The sequence below is a fragment of the Oncorhynchus mykiss genome, chromosome 1, assembly GCF_057628025.1.
Source record: "Oncorhynchus mykiss isolate SJ-2025 chromosome 1, ASM5762802v1, whole genome shotgun sequence".
Lineage (NCBI taxonomy): Eukaryota > Metazoa > Chordata > Actinopteri > Salmoniformes > Salmonidae > Oncorhynchus > Oncorhynchus mykiss.
In genome coordinates this window covers 45,838,057-45,858,281 of record NC_143022.1, presented here as the reverse complement: position 1 = coordinate 45,858,281, position 20,225 = coordinate 45,838,057, and the positions used below count along the sequence as shown (strand labels likewise).

The 20,225-nt window shown below is 41.8% G+C and overlaps 1 protein-coding gene across 1 annotated transcript; it reads right to left on the bottom strand.

The window, feature by feature from the left end:
* Positions 1 to 1,025: 1,025 nt before the first annotated feature.
* On the bottom strand, positions 1,026 to 17,156 carry LOC110523466 (FERRY endosomal RAB5 effector complex subunit 3). The gene is made up of 14 exons (XM_021602172.3): positions 17,028 to 17,156; positions 14,532 to 14,720; positions 14,289 to 14,434; positions 12,875 to 13,056; positions 12,649 to 12,748; positions 12,413 to 12,534; positions 9,119 to 9,225; positions 8,733 to 8,930; positions 8,324 to 8,452; positions 6,229 to 6,303; positions 5,218 to 5,420; positions 3,662 to 3,719; positions 3,504 to 3,571; positions 1,026 to 2,218 (listed from the first exon to the last, which is right to left on the bottom strand). Exons 2-14 carry the CDS (start codon positions 14,710 to 14,712, stop codon positions 2,126 to 2,128), a joined length of 1,662 nt encoding a protein of 553 aa, XP_021457847.2. The 5' UTR covers positions 14,713 to 14,720; positions 17,028 to 17,156; the 3' UTR covers positions 1,026 to 2,125.
* Positions 17,157 to 20,225: the final 3,069 nt, after the last annotated feature.

The window sequence follows — 20,225 nt, the reverse complement described above, 5'->3', positions numbered from 1 at the left end:
TAACACATTTTTCGAATGGTCCTTATTCCACTTGTGTCGCAGCAATAACCCCTAAACTCAATTTTACACAATAACAAAGCTATTATTAAAGTGTTACTAAAACAGATAACAGCGAGATACAAGTGAATACTCATACTCATATCTGAACCCTCCTTGGCAGAGAAAAAGCCATCAATCAACAGTGTGAAACTAAAATAATCTCCAATTAATTTATTTCTTGCTGTGCAAGAGCATTCATGTCTTGTTTACCGGTTTGATTAAATCCAAGGCCCTGTACTGTAAACAGAGCACCCACCCCCAGCAGGAAAAACAGAACTAGACAATAATTTGTGCCAAGTGTGATATCCCTCCTAAACAGCTCGGGCTAATGTTCCTATCCACCCAGTAAGGTCAGCAGGCTAGTCTCTTTCATTGGTATATACTGAATGCAACTTGTGAATTTTGTATTGTCAATTTGTTGTCTACTGTATATAAACACGTACATGATGCTGCAACAACATTTCCCCATGGGGACTATAGTCAGTAAAGCGTGTCAAACCAAGACTAGTCTGACATGAACGTGCCACATGGGGCTAGTTGTGTACCTGAACCCAGGAACCAATCACCCCCCTAGGAGGTCAATTGTTCAAGGGATTTGCTGTCCTCGTCAGAGGGCCTATGTGTGAGGCTCTGAAATCCAGGCTGCCTGGCTGCACACAACACCAGGGAGGAGGAAGGACAAACACTGGGCCGGGCCGGTGCATGATGCTGCTGACTCGGCACCATGGTTCCTCTGCCCCAGGGAACCCAACACTTAAGGCCACCGAGACCAATGGCAAGAATGCAAGGCATTCAGTGACACATTTCCGTAGCGTTATGTGGGTTCTCACCACTGCAGTACGGTATAAAAAGTGCGGCAAGTTAACACGACACCAACTTGAGAGCTCGGAGGAGAATGCCAACAGCCATCTGTTTTTCACTTCAAAAAGACACTGTTTTGATTAGTGCACTTGATCTGTTTAAACATCTCAATACTGACACTGATATTCAGGGCAGGAAAGTGTTTTATTTTTTTATTTAACTAGGCAAGTCAGTTACGAACAAATTCTTATTTACAATGACGGCCTATACAGGACGACCCTGGGCCAATTGTGCGCCACCCTATGGGACTCCCAATCACGGCCGGATGTGATGCAGCCTGGATTCGAGCCATGTACTGCAGTGACGCCTCTTACACTGAGATGCAGTGTCTTAGACCACTGCGCCACTCGGGAGCCCGAGTGTCTGACAATAATAATGATTTCATCTACCTAAAATGACTTAATCCAAGCAGAAACGGAATGCAATTACTATGTCATATTAGCTTCAGGGAGATTAGCCAATCGTGGATTATTCCTAAACAGAAAATAAAATTGTGCAGAAACTGCAATATGGTGTAGACTATACTCCAGTGCTTCAGGCCCCAGTAAAATGTAAATAATGTCAAATCAGAAACATTTCACAGAGATGAGATTCACATTAGATCAGTAATGTAAGTTTGTGACTATATACACAGCCTGTCATTCTCCTTGAAACAGTTTCAACACTCCTTACATACATTTCTACTAAAAACATTTACCGCCGAGGTGTAAACACGGAGTAAATTGGAATGAGTTCATTGGAATGCCACATCGAAAAGTTTAAGTGCTGAACCTGTGTATGCTCAATAGGGTGCAACTTTAATGCCAACTGTCAGTTTCATAATAAAATATAAAGTCCATGTTTAGGCACAAAGTAGAATAAACATCTATCAGAGAGTTGGGGGCTTTGTCTCTGAGAACAGTGCCCTCTGCTGTTACTCGAGTGGAGAGGAATAATGACAGACAGAGCCTTCACTATAATTCACTGCAATGCACAAAAACTGCATAATGCTCGTCTCGGACAACAACACAATCTATCTTTTTGGCAAGATGATGTCACCTTGCCCCGAGATGATGCCGCCTTGCCTCAAGATGCTAATTATGCAAGGGGGTTGATAATCACTTGTGACAGGAAGCTCTAAAGTCATCAATCACACTAACCCCTGTGAAATGCAACTATTTAAATATGTTTGCTGGAACTCAGTGTTGACAGTTTCCAAGCCAATGTGATTGGTCCTGTGTCTCCCTCAGCGTTTGGAGGTGAGCGTGAGGGTGGAGGAGACGCGGAAGATCTGAGGCAGCATGTTGCTCAACTGGTAGAACATCTCCTCCGATATACTCTGTCAATAAAACACAGACAGACAGCAATGCTTTTAGTGAGCACGCATGGAACGGATGTCTTTCCAACAGAGTAGCCTAAACGGACACAAACGGCTTACATGCACAACATCAACTTGGGGGAAATTCTTAACATACAAATTCACAACATTTTTGTTGTTGTCGCTTATTTGTGTACAAGAGTTAACGAAAACCTAAGCAGGAACCTTTAGCTCGGTGTCCCATTTCCTGTGGGACCAGTCAAGATGCTGTAATCATGTGTGCTCTGACAGCTATGGCTCTCATAGGGAATATGTTAGGTCACAACTCTAACAAGCCTTCTAATAAGCATTTTAAGTATTAACGTCTCCACTCACAACACTCGTCTTCAGACCTAGCGGTGTAGAAAAGGCTGCTTTAGAAGTTCTATTTTTTATTCTACCTGCCTGACGTTGTGTCTCGTTTGAGGTGTAGAAAATGCTGTTTTAGAAGTTCTATTTTGAATGGTATCGGAGCGTAAGGCTGGCAGACGTAAAAGCTGTTATAACCCTTGATGCTGGTCTTATCCCCTGAGCCTGTCAACATGTAAGCATAGTATAGGCAACCCAGTCTATAGGGAAACTCCCTCAGAACAATAGACTTATATAACTAACCTGTAACAGAGCCACATTAATAAAGGGAATGGTTCTATAGAGAAATAAGAGCTCTCACCAAAACAAATCATATAAATAATCTTACACACACATATATAAATACACACACACACACACACACACACAACCAGTCAAAAGTTTGGACACCTACTCATTCAAGGGTTTTTCTTTCTTTTTTTTTTACAATTTTCTACATTGTAGAATAATAGTGAAGGGATCATGTAGTAATCAAAAAAAGTGTTAAACAAATCAAAATATATTTTATATTTGAGATTCTTCATAGTAGCCACCCTTTGCCTTGACAGCTTTTCACACTTGTGGCATTCTCTCAACCAGCTTCACGAGGTAGTCGCCTGGAATGCATTTCAATTAACAGGTGTGCCTTGTTTAGTTAATTTGTGGAATTCCTTTCGTTCTTAATGTGTTTTTTGGCTACTACATGATTCCATGTGTTATTTCATAGTTTTGATGTCTTCACTATTATTGTACAATGTTCTACAATGTAGAAAATAGTAAAAATACAGAAAAACCCTGGAATGAGTAGGTGTCCAAACTTTTAACTGGTACTGTATATATTCTGCAATACTGAAATACAGTGCAAGCTAGGTCTGAGTCATCAAGGTTCTGGCCAGTTTACCAGCAGAACTATTCTTACCTGTGGAACTAGAAACTGGACAGTCCGTGAGATCCCTCCATCCCACGAAGCCATCTCCATCATGAAACCTGCAGAGAGAAACATCTTAAGTCAGGACAGAGAGGTCTCAGAGGAGACACAAGAGTGGAAAATGGCACTGGTGCGTCTTACTATCTCACCTTTGACACATTTGAAGACCAGCTCGGCCCGCTTCAGGCACCACGGGATGGTCATCTCCTGCAGGTGAGAGAATAAGAGGAGTCAGTCAGGCCACAGGGTGGTGGAACACACTAATCCTCACTGTTCCCTTCTATTCTGCCTGCCTGACGTTGTCAAAAAGCATATTTTCATAAAGAATCAACATTTTCTCATTGCCTTCTATGGCTCCTTTGACAAACTATGCTGGTCATTATGTCACTGTACATATAAAATGAGCTGGGCAAAAGTACAATTTCTTCAGTTGGAAAAAGCACTGGAAAAGAAGAATCCCGAGGGAAATGCTTTCAACTGAAAAAGAGACTGGTTCCTGCACCTTAGGAAGTGAGCATACTATACAGAATACATTTGTGAACACGCTCTTGCTTTGACTTGAGAGAAGACTTTTCATCAGGCATGTTGTGGCACGATAAGGAGAGGGCCCTCTCTGCACCGCAGTGAGGAGGTCTACATCAGGCAGCAGCTTGTTGAGAAATGGCTGTTCTCAGGTTCTGGGTTGTCTAATGTGGACTCAGGAGTGCTGCTGTCTTTCAATGCTATCGCTACCCTCCTCTGTGTGTACAGAGTGCTGTATACTCAGTTTGAGTAAACACAAATGTTCACGACTCTCCGCTTTTCCCTCATCTACTCCTGAATGGAGGAAATGCTAAGGAGAGTTCACAACCAGAGCTGAACAGGCCAGAACACTGCCGAGGTTGCACTGAACAAACAAGCAGAGAGACGTGGAGGAGGAAGTAGAAAGGAGAGACAGTATCAAAGGCTTGTGAATGTGCCATCGGGGAGGGTAGGAACATGTCAGGATGACACTAGGAATGGAGACAACAGCCCACTGCACTGCAGACCTGGGTTCAAATATATGTGTATTTGATTATTTGTTATTTAAAATACTTATTTTCTGTGTATTTGAGTATTCTTAAATCTTGTGGCCTAAATCAACTACTTAGATTGGAAGTATTTTAAATAAATTTCAAATAATTTGAGGTATTTGAAATTGCATCTGAACCCAGGTCTGCAGCACTGTTTAACTGCAGGCCAGGAGGGGCAAATCAGTTCCTAAGGCCTGAAATAACACCCTCACTACTCCGCCTTTCCTTCTTCCTCAGTCTATTTTTCCATCCTTTTCTCCTTCCCCCACTAATCATCTAACCAAGGAACCAGGAGTGGTCAGTACAGTTCACTGGGTTTACACCATATAACTGTACAGTTAACTAATAAGTTATCAAAGCTCTTCACACAACTCTTTCCTATTAAACATCACCAACATGCTGGACCCCAAAAAACGATTTTGATTGGTGTTCATAACAATGCAAAATGTAGCATAATGGTAACTGCTTGTGACCTGAACTTACATAAACTCAAGTCACACCGCACCAGTTATGCATACATAGCATATGTATAACTGTCATCTCTCACCTGTAAATAATATACAACACTGTACATGCATTATGCATCTGACTTCTGGGACCTCGAGGTAAATAATCTTCTCCTTTTACACACATAATATGAGGCTCTCTCTCACCTCTGACATGTCGTGGACCAGTAGCAGAGGGATGGTGATGGTGGTGATGTCGTGAGTGCAGCAGACCTTGAGGATGTTGCGGAGGCCCATGATGGCAGGGTCCCGGGCCGTGATGTTGCCTGAGCGCACGTTGTCATCCACACACAGGTGGAACACTATGTGGACCTCAGACAGGTTGGAGTGGCGGGAGATGTAAAATTCACCTGAGACCGTGACAGAAGAGAATTTAGGGAGTAAGATAAGGTATTAGAAATGACAGCCTATGACTTGTTTTTGTGTGTGTTTTTTTCCCCCTCAATTTTCGTGATATCCAAATTGGTAGTTACAGTCTTGTCCCATTGCTGCAACTCCCGTACAGACTCGGCAAAGGTCGAGAGCCATGTGTCCTTCGAAACACGACCCTGCCAAGCCGCACTGCTTCTTGACACACTGCTCGCTTAATCTGGAAGCAAGCCGCACCAATGTGTTCGGAGGAAACACCGTACACCTGGCGACCGTGTCAGCGTGCCTGCGCCCGGCTTGCCAGAGGAGTCTCTAGAGCGCGATGGGACAAGGACATCCCGGCCAGCCAAGCCCTCTCCTAACCCGGACGACGCTGGGCCAATTGTGCGTTGCCCCATGGGTCTCCCGGTCGAGGCCGGCAGCAACACAGTCCGGGATCGAACCCAGATCTGTAGTGACGCCTCAAGCACTGCAGTGCCTTAGACCACTGCACCACTCGGGAGGCCCTATGAAATTTCTAAACTAGGCAAGTCAGTTAAGAACAAATTATTTTTTACAATGACTGCCAATGACTGAACAGTGGGTTAACTGCCTTGTTCAGGGGTAGAACGAAATTCGCTACACTATACTTGCTTTGTCACAATTTGAAATAAGGCAAACTATTCGAATTTTAGCAACCAGGAAATGGCAGAGCGTTTTCTGCATAGTGCATATTTAAGTAAAATGTTCACAATGTCAGGATTCGTCCCTTAAAGAATTTGTCAAAACCATATATTCAGTCAACTTTACCTGGTAAGATATTGGAGGGATTCCTTTCCAAATGTTTGTTTTTATCTTCACTATTAGTTCCATTCCTAGGAACCTCTGTCAAAAGGAAAACAAGAGATGAGTTAAGAATTTCCTGTATGGAAAACGTGTGAGCAAACATGACCTTTCAGGAAGTAAATGACAATAGCTACAGAGGTCACAGGTCATATAAGGCCTGATAGCCAGGAGGACTATTTCCATACTCAGCTCTCTGATAGCTCTCCACTCAAACAGCCATTCAATGGGGATTGTAATACGGATGGATCTTGACAGAGGTTTCCGACAACACACGTTGGCAATGATGTCAAAAGAGCCTTGTTCTTCCTCCTGACATAATCCCTAACACATATGTCCAGTTTGCCATTTACTTTGCCCTTGTTCAAACATGACTTTACTGGGCCAGGATCTGACAGATGTATAAAACAGCCATGCAATCTCCATAGACAAACATTGGCAGTAGAATGGCCTTACTGAAGAGCTCAGTGGCTTTCAACGTGGCACCGTCATAGGATGCCACCTTTCCAACAAGTCAGTTCGTCAAATTTCTGCCATGCTAGAGCTGCCCAGGTCAACTGTAAGTGCTGCTATTGTGAAGTGGAAACGTCTAGGAGTGGTAGTCCACACAAGCTCACAAAACGGGACCGCCGAGTGCTGAAGCGCGTAAAAATCGTCTGTTCTTGGTTGCAAAACTCCTTACCGAGTTCATAACTGCCTTTGGAAGCAATGTCAGCACAATAACTGTTCATCAGGAGCTTCATGAAATGGGTTTCCATGGCTGAGCAGCCACACAGAAGCCTAAGATCACCATGCGCAATGCCAAGTGTCAATTTGAGTGGTGTAAGGCACGCCGCCATTGGACTCCGGAGCAGGGGAAACACATTCTCTGGAGTGATGAATCACGCTTCACCATCTGGCAGTCCGAAGGGAGGAATCTTGGTTTGGCGAATGCCAGGAGAACGCTACATGCGCCAATGCATAGTGCCAACTGTACAATTTGGAGGAGAAGGAATAATGGTCTGGGGTTAGTTCCAGTAAAGGGAAATCTTAATGCTACAGCATACAATGACATACAATGTGCTTCCAACTTTGTGGCAACAGTTTGGGGAAGGCCCTTTCCTGTTTCAGCATGGCAATTCCCTGTGCACAAAGCGAGGTCCATATAGAAATGGTTTGTCAAGATCGGTGTGGAAGAACTTGACTGGCCAATAAGCAAGAGCATTCCAAACCACTCTGCCAATAACAGCTAATTCTTAGTTTTCACCCTCCCCACTCAGACCACTCCCAGTTTTAGCAAAATTCTTGCTTGAGAAATTGCCCTTTGCTAAGAAACAATTTTTGTTTGTTTTCATTTAAAATGTAAATAAATAATCACAGTAGGGTAATTCAAATGTTACCCAGGAATGATTTGATTGAGATAAAAACGGACGCATTGGACCTTTAAGGTCAAAAACAAAAAAATGATTCAACCTTTATTTAACTAGGCAAGTCAGTTCAGAACAAATTCATATTTATAATGACGGCCTAACCCGGCCAAATCCTAACGATGCTGGGCCAATTGTGTGCCGCCCTATGGGACTCCCAATCACGGCCGGTTGTGATACAGCCTAGAATCGAACCAGTTCCTGTAGTGACGCCTCTAGCACTGAGATGCAGTGCCTTAGACCGCTGCACCACTCGGGAGCCCCATCATGAACTTTACCCAGTAGCAGGACATTTCAGCCAAAAAGATTTTCCAGGAAGATAATATCCCCAAGCACACATCAAAATCCAAAAATAAATGGTTAATTGACCACAAAAAAAATGCTATTGCCATCTCAGTCTCTAGACTTGAACCCCATTGAAAACCTGTGATTTAATTGAAGAGGGAAGTCCATAAGAGCAGATGAAGGATATCAAGGATCTGGAAGGATTCTCTATGGAGGAATGGTCCAACATCCCTCCCAAGGTGTTCTCCTCGTAAAACAGTTAGAAAAAGGCTCAGTGCCGTTATCTTCGCAAGGGGATGTATTGAAAGGTATTGAAAACAGGGGTGCCAATCATTTTCATCCCTGTTGGTGTGTGTGTGTGACTGACTCACCCGGCTGGACTTTGTGCTTGCTGCTCCTCTGAGCCCAGGCGTAAAGCACCACCTGCTGGACCACCTCCAGCTGCTCCTCCAGCCGAGGGAAGTGGAAGTCTGTACACTCCTTAGATACTGTGGCAAAGTCTGGGGAACACACACAAACACATGATGAGGAGTCTTACAATCTCACAATGTTTATGAAGGTTAGGGGTTGGCGTATGTTCTGTGACAAAACCTTTATGAGCTATCGTCATGCTCAAACATCTAACTCACTGGTGTCCTCAAGCCAAACATCTTCATATGTGGTCATGGCAATAAGAAAGATTGAATTGATTCAGTAATGATAAATGGGTAACTAACAGGGCCTAACAGTGTGGTCCCCTGCTTAATGTTGACCACTGACCCTTGGCCCCTGACCTCTCACCTCTCTTGATGCCGCTATAGGAGTTGACCCGGTTGTCCACCAGCAGCACCAGGCCACACAGGGACGAGGAGTAGAGCGACAGAGCAGTCTGCAGCCGCCGCAGCTTGGTCCCGCTGCTGCCATGCCGACGGTGCTTACAGAAGTCCAGCACGTCTGCCCGCACCAGCCGCAGGTTGTGCATGGTCTTCAGCTGTGCACCTGGACGACACCGTCAAAATACATCAGAAACAAACAAAAATATACACTCAACACGTATGGGACGTCTTTATATTTTACGATGTCAGGAAGTAAAGTATAAATCCAGTGGCTGTCATCAGGGTTCATTTTTATCATAGGCTTGTGGACCAGGCAGCAGTGTTTCCATGGGGACACAGACAGTATAGTACCTAAGTGGATGGTGAAGCTCTCCTCCAGCTGTCGGTGCTCCTCATACAGCCTGGCCCCAGGCTCAGACTCCACTGTCAGCTGACTGGGCTGCACCTTGATCTCCTCACTGACAAACACAACCTCACACTGTAAAGGGCAGGGTTCACAAGATGACTAGCCTTGTCCCGGACCTGTGTCTGCCGTCTTGCCCACGCTAATGAGCATAGAAGTTGGCTAAACAGCACAAACAGATCTGGGACTGGAAGATGACTGGACACAGGGCTACGAAGATAACCATCTGACGGGAGAGCATGGCACAATATGTTATCGCCAAAGTGAACCATAAAATGAGGTTCCTTGCAAGAACCTCCAAATATCTGAATAAGAATGCAATGGGGACATTGGCAGGGGCTCTTGTTCAGTGCCACTTTGATTATGCAAGCTCTTCCTGGTACAATCGTGCCACCAAGATATAAAAAAATGTATTAAAACAATTTAGTCATGATTATTCTTAAACTTCCAGCACACATCTTGACTATTCCCACTTTGAAAGCCTTAGATGGCTAAAAGTGGAGGAGAGAGTTGCTCAGATAAAATTGTGTCTTGTACATAAGATTGTCCACAGTATGGTCCCCAGGTAACTACTTAATTTAGTAAGGGACAACCATAACTATTCAACTGGAAGGAGTGAAACTGACGTTGTTCCTTTTAGATTGAAAAGTGGTATAGGGAAAAAATGTATACTCGGCTGCCATTCTTTGGAATAATCTTCCGAATAATTTATAAATGTATAACCTCCATAGGTTGTTTCAAGTTCTCACTGAAAAAATGGCTAAATAGTAGCATGTCTCAAAAGTGAGTGGTAAGATTAAAGTAGGTGGCAGGGAGGGAAATGTCCGGGATAGCATAGGGTCTGCCTTTTTGGTGCCTGTTGTTTATTATATTGTGACTGTCTTGTGTATGTATGTATTAGAGGTCGACCGATTAATCGGAATGGCTGATTAATTATGGCCGATTTCAAGTTTTCATAACAATCGGAAATCATTCATTTCGGTTAAAAACATTTTTTACACCTTTATTTAATCTTTATTTAACTAGGCAAGTCAGTTAAGAACACATTCTTATTTTCAATGACTGCCTAGGAACGGTGGGTTAACTGCCTTGTTCAGGGGCAGAACGACAGATATTTACCTTGTCAGCTCAGGGATTCAATCTTGCAACCTTACGGTTAACTAGTCCAATGCTCTAACCACCTGCCTCACGAGGAGCCCGCCTGTTACACGAATGCAGTAAGAAGCCAAGGTAAGTTGCTAGCTAGCATTAAACTTAATCAATCATAATCACTAGTTATGGTTGATGATGACACATGGTTGATGATATTGCTAGTTTATCTAGAGTGTCCTGCGTTGCATATAATCAATGCAGTGCGCATTTGCGAAAAAGGACTGTTGTTGCTCCAACGTGTACCTAACCATAAACATCAATGCCTTAAAGAAGTATATATTTTTAAACCTGCATATTTACCTAAAAGAAATCCAGGTTAAATTGAGTCACTTCTCTTGTGTTCATTGCACGCAGAGTCAGGGTATATGCAACAGTTTGGGCCGCCTGGCTCATTGCGAACTAATTTGCCAAAATTTTACGTAATAATGACACAACATTGAAGGTTGTGCAATGTAACAGGAATATTTAGACTGATGGTTGCCACCCGTTAGATCAAATACGGAACGGTTCCGTACTTCACTGAAAGAATAAACGACTTGTTTTCGAGATGATAGTTTCCGGATTCGACCATATTAATGACCTAAGCCTCGTATTTCTGTGTGTTATTATGTTATAATTAAGTCTATGATTTGATAGAGCAGTCTGACTGAGCGATGGTAGGCACCAGCAGGCTCATAAGCATTCATTCAAACAGCACTTTCGTGCATTTTGCCAGCAGCTCTGCTGTTTGACTTCAAGCCTATCAACTCCCGAAATTAGGCTGGTGTAATGATGTGAAATGGCTAGCTAGTTAGCGGGGTGCGCGCTAATAGCGTTTCAAACGTCACTCGCTCTGAGACTTGGAGTAGATGTTCCCCTTGCTCTGCATAGGTAACGATGCTTCGAGGGTGGCTGTTGTCAATGTGTTAGATAGTAGATAGGACTATTTATCTATAATAACTACAACCTAAAACTTCTTAACTGGGAATATTGAAAACTCATGTTAAAAGGAACCACCAGCTTTCATATGTTCTCATGTTCTGAGCAAGGAACTTAAAAGTTAGCTTTCTTACATGGCACATATTGCACTTTTACTTTCTTCTCCAACACTTTGTTTTTGCATCTTTGAAACCAAATTGAACATGTTACATTATTTATTTGAGGCTAAATTGATTTTATTGACGTATTATATTAAGTTAAAATAAGTGTTCATTCAGTATTATTGTAATTGTCATTATTACAAATACATTTTAAAAATCGGCCGATTAATCGGTATCGGCGTTGAAAAATCATAATCGGTCGACCTCTAGTTAGTTAGTTAGTTAGTTAGTTAGTTAGTTAGTTAGTATATATATATATATATATATATATATATATATATATATATATATATATATATATATATATATATATACTGTTTATATATTAAGGGTATGTGAGACAAGGAAGATGTACCTGTCCATAGTTGTTTATTAGGAAAGGAAATTGTATTAATTATCAGGTGTTGTGAAACAAACAACAATTGTGTCTGTCATTGTCTGTTGTCATTACAATTGCCGCCTAACCTTGTTGTATTTCACCTTCCCCTTTCCTTCTTCAAAAGGACCACGATGAAAATAAGCTGTTAAGCTTTATTGTGTTATCCTTGATGATTTTCTTAAATTGTATGTGGAGGCGTCACCATGTATGTATTTTACAAATTGTCAAATAAATTCTATCAATCAAACCCCAGATGAGGTGCATTGGGACTGACGAATTGCACATAAAAAGGAATAAACCATATATAACAACAACATAAAATCAGCAAGGATGCTCTTTCAATGCCTCTTGAGCGTGCATTTGAAAGTGCTGCTGTGTCATTCCACTGTGTCTGCAAGCTTTCTTTCCCATCCAAGCACTTAACCACCTGACTCGACTACTCATTATCTTGATTTAACCAATGTTGCTTCACTGTGAGCCTTGAAAGTTTTAGTAGGATTTCAAGGAACAGAAAAATAAAATGCTGATTTGCACCCCCCTAAAAAGCTACATGAGAGTAAGTACATTTCTGCACATATGCATTCACAAGCACGCAAACACACATAGGCACCAACACTCTCTCTCTCTCTTACTTAATAGTGCTGTTATTGGGGTTCTGCATGTCCTGGTGCAGTTTGATCACCCACTCCTGATACTCCTGCTTCTGAATATGAGTCACCTGTTTCAGTTCATTGGCCCACTTGTTCTCCAGCACCTGACCAGAGAGAAGAATGACCAATCATGAATATTCATGACTGTGTAGCTCTGTGCATAGAGCATTGCAATGCTTGTAGCTCAAACGGACAAACTGACTGGTTCTGTGTCTTACCTGCTGGGCATCGAAGTGTTGAGAGGCAACTGCATTTACATCCTGGTCAGTCATGGTCTTTCCCAGCTCCTGCATGACTTTGTCCATCTCTGCTGCCTGTCTGGGAGTTGAGAAAAACAGAACAATGCTAAACGCATTATGCATTTGTTATATGAAACTAACTTCAACTACGATGACTTAATTGGCTCCTTTGCAATTGAGGACGTATCTCTATGATCATACCAACCTCTCTTGTAACTTATTCAACTCCATGTCTCTCTCACTGATGAGCTCTGAGACGCTGACAAAGTAGTTGTGTTCCAGGTTGAGCAGGGTGTCAGAGGCCGGGGAATGGATGAGCTCGTGGTAAACATCTGCAAAGTCCTCATCCCAGCAGGGCTCCTCAGGACGAGCATGTTCCAGCGTTGTCTAAATAGGAACAAGGAAAAGAGGATGATGGCATCTGGGAGTAACCTTTTGAGAGTAAAGGAAAATCACAGGAAGACATTGTTCAGTAGATCAGAGGAAATTGTAGGAAGTGAAAAAGTGAGTGACTGTGCTGTACAAAAGACCTGGGCAACAATTGTGAGTGGACAGTGTGAAAAGCAAGAGGCGATTCTCCTTAACGAACGTAATAGAGGGGAAGCTACGAGAGGGACCTTGTACTTGTGCCATATTTAGAATGGGCATAGAAAAGTTTAGAGTCTTCCTCTATTAATATAAGTCCAGGGATCTTTACGCAGCAAACATGATATACATTAAAAAGACCTTCGCAGTTCCTACAAATACACTGGACAGCGTCCATGAGTATTTCTGCACTAGTGCAGTAAAATGTTAATGGTTACCCTGTACACATCACAGCAGTGAGCAACCAAGCTTTATTGGAGCGCCAGCCTTGTTAATTTTTACAAGTGCTTGAGCAAGTGGCAGCAGAATTTTAAGTCCAGAACTTTGAAGTGCATGAAGCCGATGATCTTGTCGACTTTAAAAGACTAAAAAAATAGGGAAGATATTCTGTTTCAAAGGGAGTTTCCGCTTTCATCCATTTAAAGTAAAAGCCACCATGTCTAGTAATCTCGCTCTTCAGATCACAGATGTTTTAATGATTTTAATGACGATGCAGGTCTTGCTTGTATAAAATTGATGAGCTGCAACTCAAAGACAAACACTACATCTTGGCAACTCCCGAGAACTTTTAGCAAATCTTTCCAATCTAATTTGATACATTGTTTCCGAAACTTAAGGAGCAGTCAACTGTCTGTGACTCACTGACTTTCTGTATCAATATAATGATCTATGACCACAACTCAGACACTGGGAGATAATTATATTATCAGGAGGCACAGTACGCAAACACTTCTCTAGCTCATCTTTCAGATAATTGGATTGTTCCATACAGAAAATAACATAAGAATACAGATTGCACTGTAGTCTCATACATCCAACAGTGTCATCCACTTCTGTAATGTGAGGTGAACAACATGATGAAATGAAAAAATATATATATAATTCGGCGGGTGCGACACTATCACACAGAAGCGAGGGATCAGGGAGAAGAAGCGAGAGGACAGAAGCAGGAGCCGGGTTAGCTTTAGGGACAAACAAGTTAATATGAAAATATGCTTCTAAACATTGTCTTTGATTTTGAGTTCTGCTTTTACCTCCGAGTAGGCCTTAGCCCATGTGTTTGTAAGCTGGTTGATGTCCACCTCTCCTGTTGTCAGTCTCTGTAGGGCCAACTCTGCTTCTCTGTCATAGTCCTGGATGGTTTCACTCTCAATAAAGGTGGACAGTGTGCTCTTCAGTTCTAAACCAAGATACATTAAATGATTAGTACCAAAAGGTATGTTTGGATGAATAGAAGAGATAAAGTTTCATTTTATTTAGTTAAATGGAAATCTCACCATTCTCAACGAAGCAAGGTATTTTGTGCAGCAGCATAAGTCGTCCATGAAGGTCACTGACATTTTCTTGGACAGGGAATTGCAGAGGTACTTTGAGGACACAGACATTCCTCCCTGCCCTGAACCGAAATACAAACTCCTTCTCAGTGGTGGTGTTCACCTTTCCCTTGTTTTTCTTCATTTTCTCAGCTGAAAGCAGATGAAAGAAGTTATAAACCAATTCAATTTAGAGTAGTGAGTATATGTACAGTAATAAGAACGCAATCACATCCTGTGTCATGTATACCAGATATGCATCTCAAACTATCATTTTGCCCCTTTCCAATCAGTGCGGAATTTCCTTCCTCTCGAACATATACAACAAAAATTTCCAAACAGTCCCTTTCCTAGCAAGAATGTTGTCCGGTGACTTTGTTGTTATTCGGATGGAAATAAGTATTATTAACGTGACTTAAAACACGAGTGTCTCTGTCGGTGGCCATCATGGTTTGCTTGCTCATCATCTACGGCAGGTGCACAAGACGGAAGTACATGCACGCAAACTACGTAACTGAAAGTCTTGCAGGTGTTTACGTGGTTTTGAGCATGTGCCTGGTGGTAGAAACCTCAATGGCAGCACCAGAGTTATGAAAAGTCGGTTTAATAATACTTTCCTTTGGATAATTCTTCTTTAATTTCAACCCTAATAAGAACAAACAGGGACAACCAGTACAGTAATCTGGCTTGTAAGCAAACTTTCCAAGTCTTTGCAGGGCTTTAATTCAGACTGTGCACCCAGAAAGCTTGTATCATAGTCTGATTTATTAGGCAAGCTATCATTCTCAATTTCTACAGAAATTATAGGCAGCAGATCCGACCCACTTGCTAACAACTGCACTAGGGTCAGACAGGCTTCCAGTGTAGATTAAGACCCCGTGGAGCCGGCGCAAAATATGGCCTGGAAAACATAACACAATCTAGGGATGAGAAATGCGTCGTACTCCAAATTGTTGCATTATCCCAACTGCTACACCGAGAAGATTGAACGACTGATAAAAAACAAGTAGTCGTTCAATCTTCTCGGTGTAACAGTTGGATAATGGGACAATTCGGAGTACAACGTATTTCTCATCCCTGGAGTGAGGTACGTTTCCAGGCCATATCTTGCGCCGGCTCTGCAGTATCTTAATCTACACAGGAAGCCTGTCCGACCCCAGGGCAGCTGTAAGCAACCGGGTCGGATCTGCTGGCTACAGAAATAGCCTGGGGCCATTTAGTATCTATTGGAAATATAATAATTTAGCTAACTACCAGGCTTGCATGATACAGATGATTGCTGACAGATACCTAGCTAGCTAGTAAAAACAATAAGCATTAATGTGTTAGCCCCATTGGTCCCTTCAGCTAACGTTAGGTAATACATTATATACAAAAGTATGTGGACACCAATTGAATGGATTTGGCTATTTCAGCCACACCTGTTGCTGACAGATATATAAAATCGAGCACACAGCCATGCAATCTCCATAGACAATAGAATGGCCTCAATGAAGAGTTCAGTGACTTAACGTGACACTGTCATAAGATGCCACATTTCCAACAAATGTTTGCCCTGCTAGAGCTGCCCCGGTCAACTGTAAGTGCTGTTATTGTAAAGGGGAAATGTCTATGAAAAACAACGGCTCAGCCGCGAAGTGGTAGGCCACACATGCTCACAGAATGGGACCACCAAGTGCTGAAGCATGTAGCCCATAAATCTGTCCTCAGGTTGCAACACTCACTATCACTAACTGTTTGAAAGGAAGCTTCATGAAATGGATTTCCATGGCTGAGTAGCCGCACACAAGCTTGAGATCACAATGTGCAATGCCAAGTGTCGGCTGGAGTGGTGTAAAGCTCGCCGCCATTGGACTCTGGAGAAGGGGAAACGCATTCTCACCAATGAAGAATCAGTCCGACGGATGAATCTGGGTTTCGCTGATGCCAGAAGAACGCTACCTGCCCCAATGCATAGTGCCAACTGTAAAGTTTGGTGGAGGAATGGTCTGGTGCTGTTTTTCATGGTTCAGGCTAGGCCCCTTAGTTCCAGTTAAGGGAAATCTTAACGATACAGCATACAATGACATTCTAGACAATTCTGTGTTTCCAATTTTGTGGCAACAGTTTGGGGAAGGCCCTTTCCTGTTTCAGCATGACAATGCCCCTGCGGACAAAGCGAGGTCCATACAGAAATGGTTTGTTGAGATAGGTGTGGAAGAACTTGATTGGCCTGCACAGAGCCCTGACCTCAGCCCCATCGGACAACTTTAGGATGAATTGTCCACATACTTTTGGTCATGTATTGTATATAGTCATGATGCGTCAGGTTACGTAACTAAAGCTTAGCAATAGTAGCTAACATTGCAGTGGTCGGTGCCTAGCTTAGTGCAACCAATAACAACAATATTGACACTAATCGTACTGCAGCCGTGATACATTTGTTTCAGAAGAATAAAGATGGGAGAAGTCTAGTTTTACCTGTACATTAGTATTTTGTGGATGTAAACTGACGCCCGTGTAAGTGTCCTTGTTTGGACAATCATCTGACTGACACAACTGAGCTAGCTGGGCTTTTGAAATACAACTTTCGTCATTGTATTTTTTTTTGTAAATGTAGGACACACAAGTGGAACCATATGGAGTTTTATATCTTATTTTTCGAATAATGGTTTTCCATTGTCATTAACAGTAAGGTTATATATTTCAACATTTTTGTCAACGTACACAAAAAAAGAACGAATCATCTAAACAGAAACACAATAGAGATGTGCCAGATTCCGTTTGTCGCTGGATTGCTTGAAATAAGTAATCAAGTACTTATTTCAATGTGGCCGTTTAGCTAAGTTATTTAGTATTCATTTGTTATAGTTTGTACACTGTTAAGAGACTTCAGACGTCATTTAGCAACTATCGTTAGCAAGCTATACAGTATCAGTTCTCTGTGTCTGACTTTAGTATGGCTCTGAGAATTGTTTCTTCATCCTATGTAATGTATTCCCAGTGAAATTGCTAATGTTTCTTTCCCCCCTGTTCAGAGAAATTAGTCATTGAAGTTAGGTTAATGTCCCATACTACACCCTGACCACTAGATGGTGCTGTTCCTGCCATTAGGTAAAACAAGTTTAAAGATCCCCCTCAATGTTAAAGGTTCACCCAAATTTCAAAATTACATTTGTTTCCTTACCCTGTAAGCAGTCTATGGACAAGGTATGACAGCAACATGCTTTGGTTTTATTGGCCACAAAGGGATAGTTCACCCATGTAAAATTACATTGTTTTTCTTACCCTGTAAGCAGTTTATGGACCAGGTATGACAGCAACCATGCAAGTCAATGGTACCTATATTAGCATTTTCACGCTTCATGGGTGGGTGGCTTTTGACCTTTCCTTTGGATACCTCATGCCTAACACATTGTTAGAAAAAATAAAAAAGTTTTGTCCAGCTCGGATGTTAGGTACTTTATTTAATATTATATGCATCCTATAAATTAAAACTGCCAATTTGGGTGCAATCAATAAACTTAATTTCTCAGATAAAAGTATATTTCACCATAATAATGTAGCAGGAATGCTAATTTGATCTGTTTCTAACTACAGAAATGATTTCAGAACAATCTGAGATCGTGGGTGTCATGGCTTGCTGAAATGACATGGCACGACCCAGCCGCAAAGACTATGATAACTGTTTCGTTTGAGTGTGATGAATGAGGACTATTTGCTCTTGTCAACAGAGCCAAGAACCAATTAAATCACTCGGACTTGATGGAGCTTGATGATGGTATGGGGATGATGATGATGATACCAACTGTTACAGAATGTCAAAGCCACAGGTTTTGGATTATTATTATTTTTTGTACAATCAGATGAAGATTTTGCCTGTATTGAAAGGACCTCCCAGCAAGAAAGATTGGGTCCTTGTCAAAGAACCACAGAGAGACAAGAGACAGTGTCAATCAAGCTAATCTTTCAGTTAGGATTCAAAGAATGTAGGCCTATAAATTGTATTTTGATTTTTTTTTTTATTAAAAAATAAAAACGCTACATGTTTTGTAGGTGTCACAAAGAAAAACATCTTCACACACTGCCAACAAGTTAGGCACTATTTTGATCAGTGAATCCATCCGTGCAACATGAATCTTCATAGGGAAAATCATAGCCATGCTAGCGCAACAATGTTGGAGAACTGCAAATTGGTAGTGCACACACTTTGTACATTTATTGAGAACCATTTTTTAAAGATTCCTGTACTCCTCAGCATCTGATGAAGAGGGACACTTTATGGGAACATGACATCTATCTATACAGTCAGTGACTCCATGGAAGAAACCCATATTCATAGAACTCTTCCTCGTAGTTGTCTTGAGCAGCAGCATCAGGGACCTTGATGCAACTGTCAGTTCACACATAGCATTGCAGACGTTGTGGACTATTCTACATACAGTCGGTTCAATTACAGCACAAACATCTAGATGCCAAAAACCTCAAGGTGATCAGTACTTATAGGGAAGGAGAGATGGACCTCCCATGAAGAGAGTCATCTAAAAGCCTTGGCTCAAGCAAACAAATAATGTCAATTGCAATTTCTTTGTACATACGGAAATGGTCATGGAAATTGATTTCATCAAAATCCTTCCGTGGGTTACTCCTGTCTATAACCACCTTTCTGTCTGGCCTTGGTGGTGCTCTTTGATCATCATTGAAATAGTCCAGGTAATCCATTCTCCTCCATTGCCAAGGTCAACCTGGCGGCCAACATCCATTAATCTGAAGTTAAGCCTGCCTCTGGCCAGGTTTCATTTAAGCCTTCACTTAGATCTAGATGAACTCTAATTGTCCTTCTGGAAATCAGACTTTTTCAATCTAGACCAGGGCAAGCCTGAGACTATTTTAAACCATGTCTGAGAAATGCAATTTCAGTTAGCCCAGTTTAAAAGTGCAATTTAGCCTAGGATTAGGCTTAATCTGTTTCCACCAAACCACCCATCAGAGCATGACCAGATTTTTGATGAGGAGGATTAGAGCAATGAGGAGTGGGAAATGGGGAAGAAAGAAAGTGGGAAATGGGGAAGAAAATCAAAACAGCTCAGCCTCTAAGAAAGCAGGTGAAAAGAGGCCTAAAAACACTGAAGAATAAAGAAAGGGACACTTCAAAGTCTTCAACAATGTTTTTAGTTAAACAGCATACTAGTACCTATAGATGTGCTTGGCTGTGGCTTCTGTGCTAGTGGTAAGATGTTAGTGGTAAGGTTTCATAAATGAGCTCTTCAATGATTAATTTTACAATTTAGTTATTTATCTATCTATTTTTAGCTTTACACATACCTTATTTAGTGCCAAAAATAACAGAAGTCACTTTCAGTGAATGTAAGTCTTATTTTTCTCAGTTGGCATTTGTAACTCTTGTCATGACAGTCAAACATACAGCATGTGTTGTTGTAGCCTAGGCTTACTATACTCTCAATATACAGTATCTATGGAAACCTGAACTGTGTTCTGATGCCCCTTTGGCTTAGAGGGATAAACTTGTTTAATGGCCCTGTTTGTGAGCCAGTTGTTTGTGTCTGTAGTAGAACTCTACAGGCATTTGGTACCTTAGAAGGGCTCTGTTTGGAGTTACAGGGACTAAAGCAGGTTTTGATTTCACAATCCATAGACAAGACCCATATTAAATATGCA

Bases quoted from the DNA above. Each gene is read 5' to 3' on its own strand.
- LOC110523466 (XM_021602172.3), bottom strand. From the start codon at position 14,712: ATGAAGAAAAACAAGGGAAAGGTGAACACCACCACTGAGAAGGAGTTT. The intron at 6,304-8,323 runs GTGAGTCAGTCA...TCCTTTTGACAG, and splicing joins CAAGCACAAAGTCCAGCCGG to AGGTTCCTAGGAATGGAACT. The intron at 2,219-3,503 runs GTAAGAATAGTT...TTTTATTGACAG, and splicing joins TCCAGTTTCTAGTTCCACAG to AGTATATCGGAGGAGATGTT.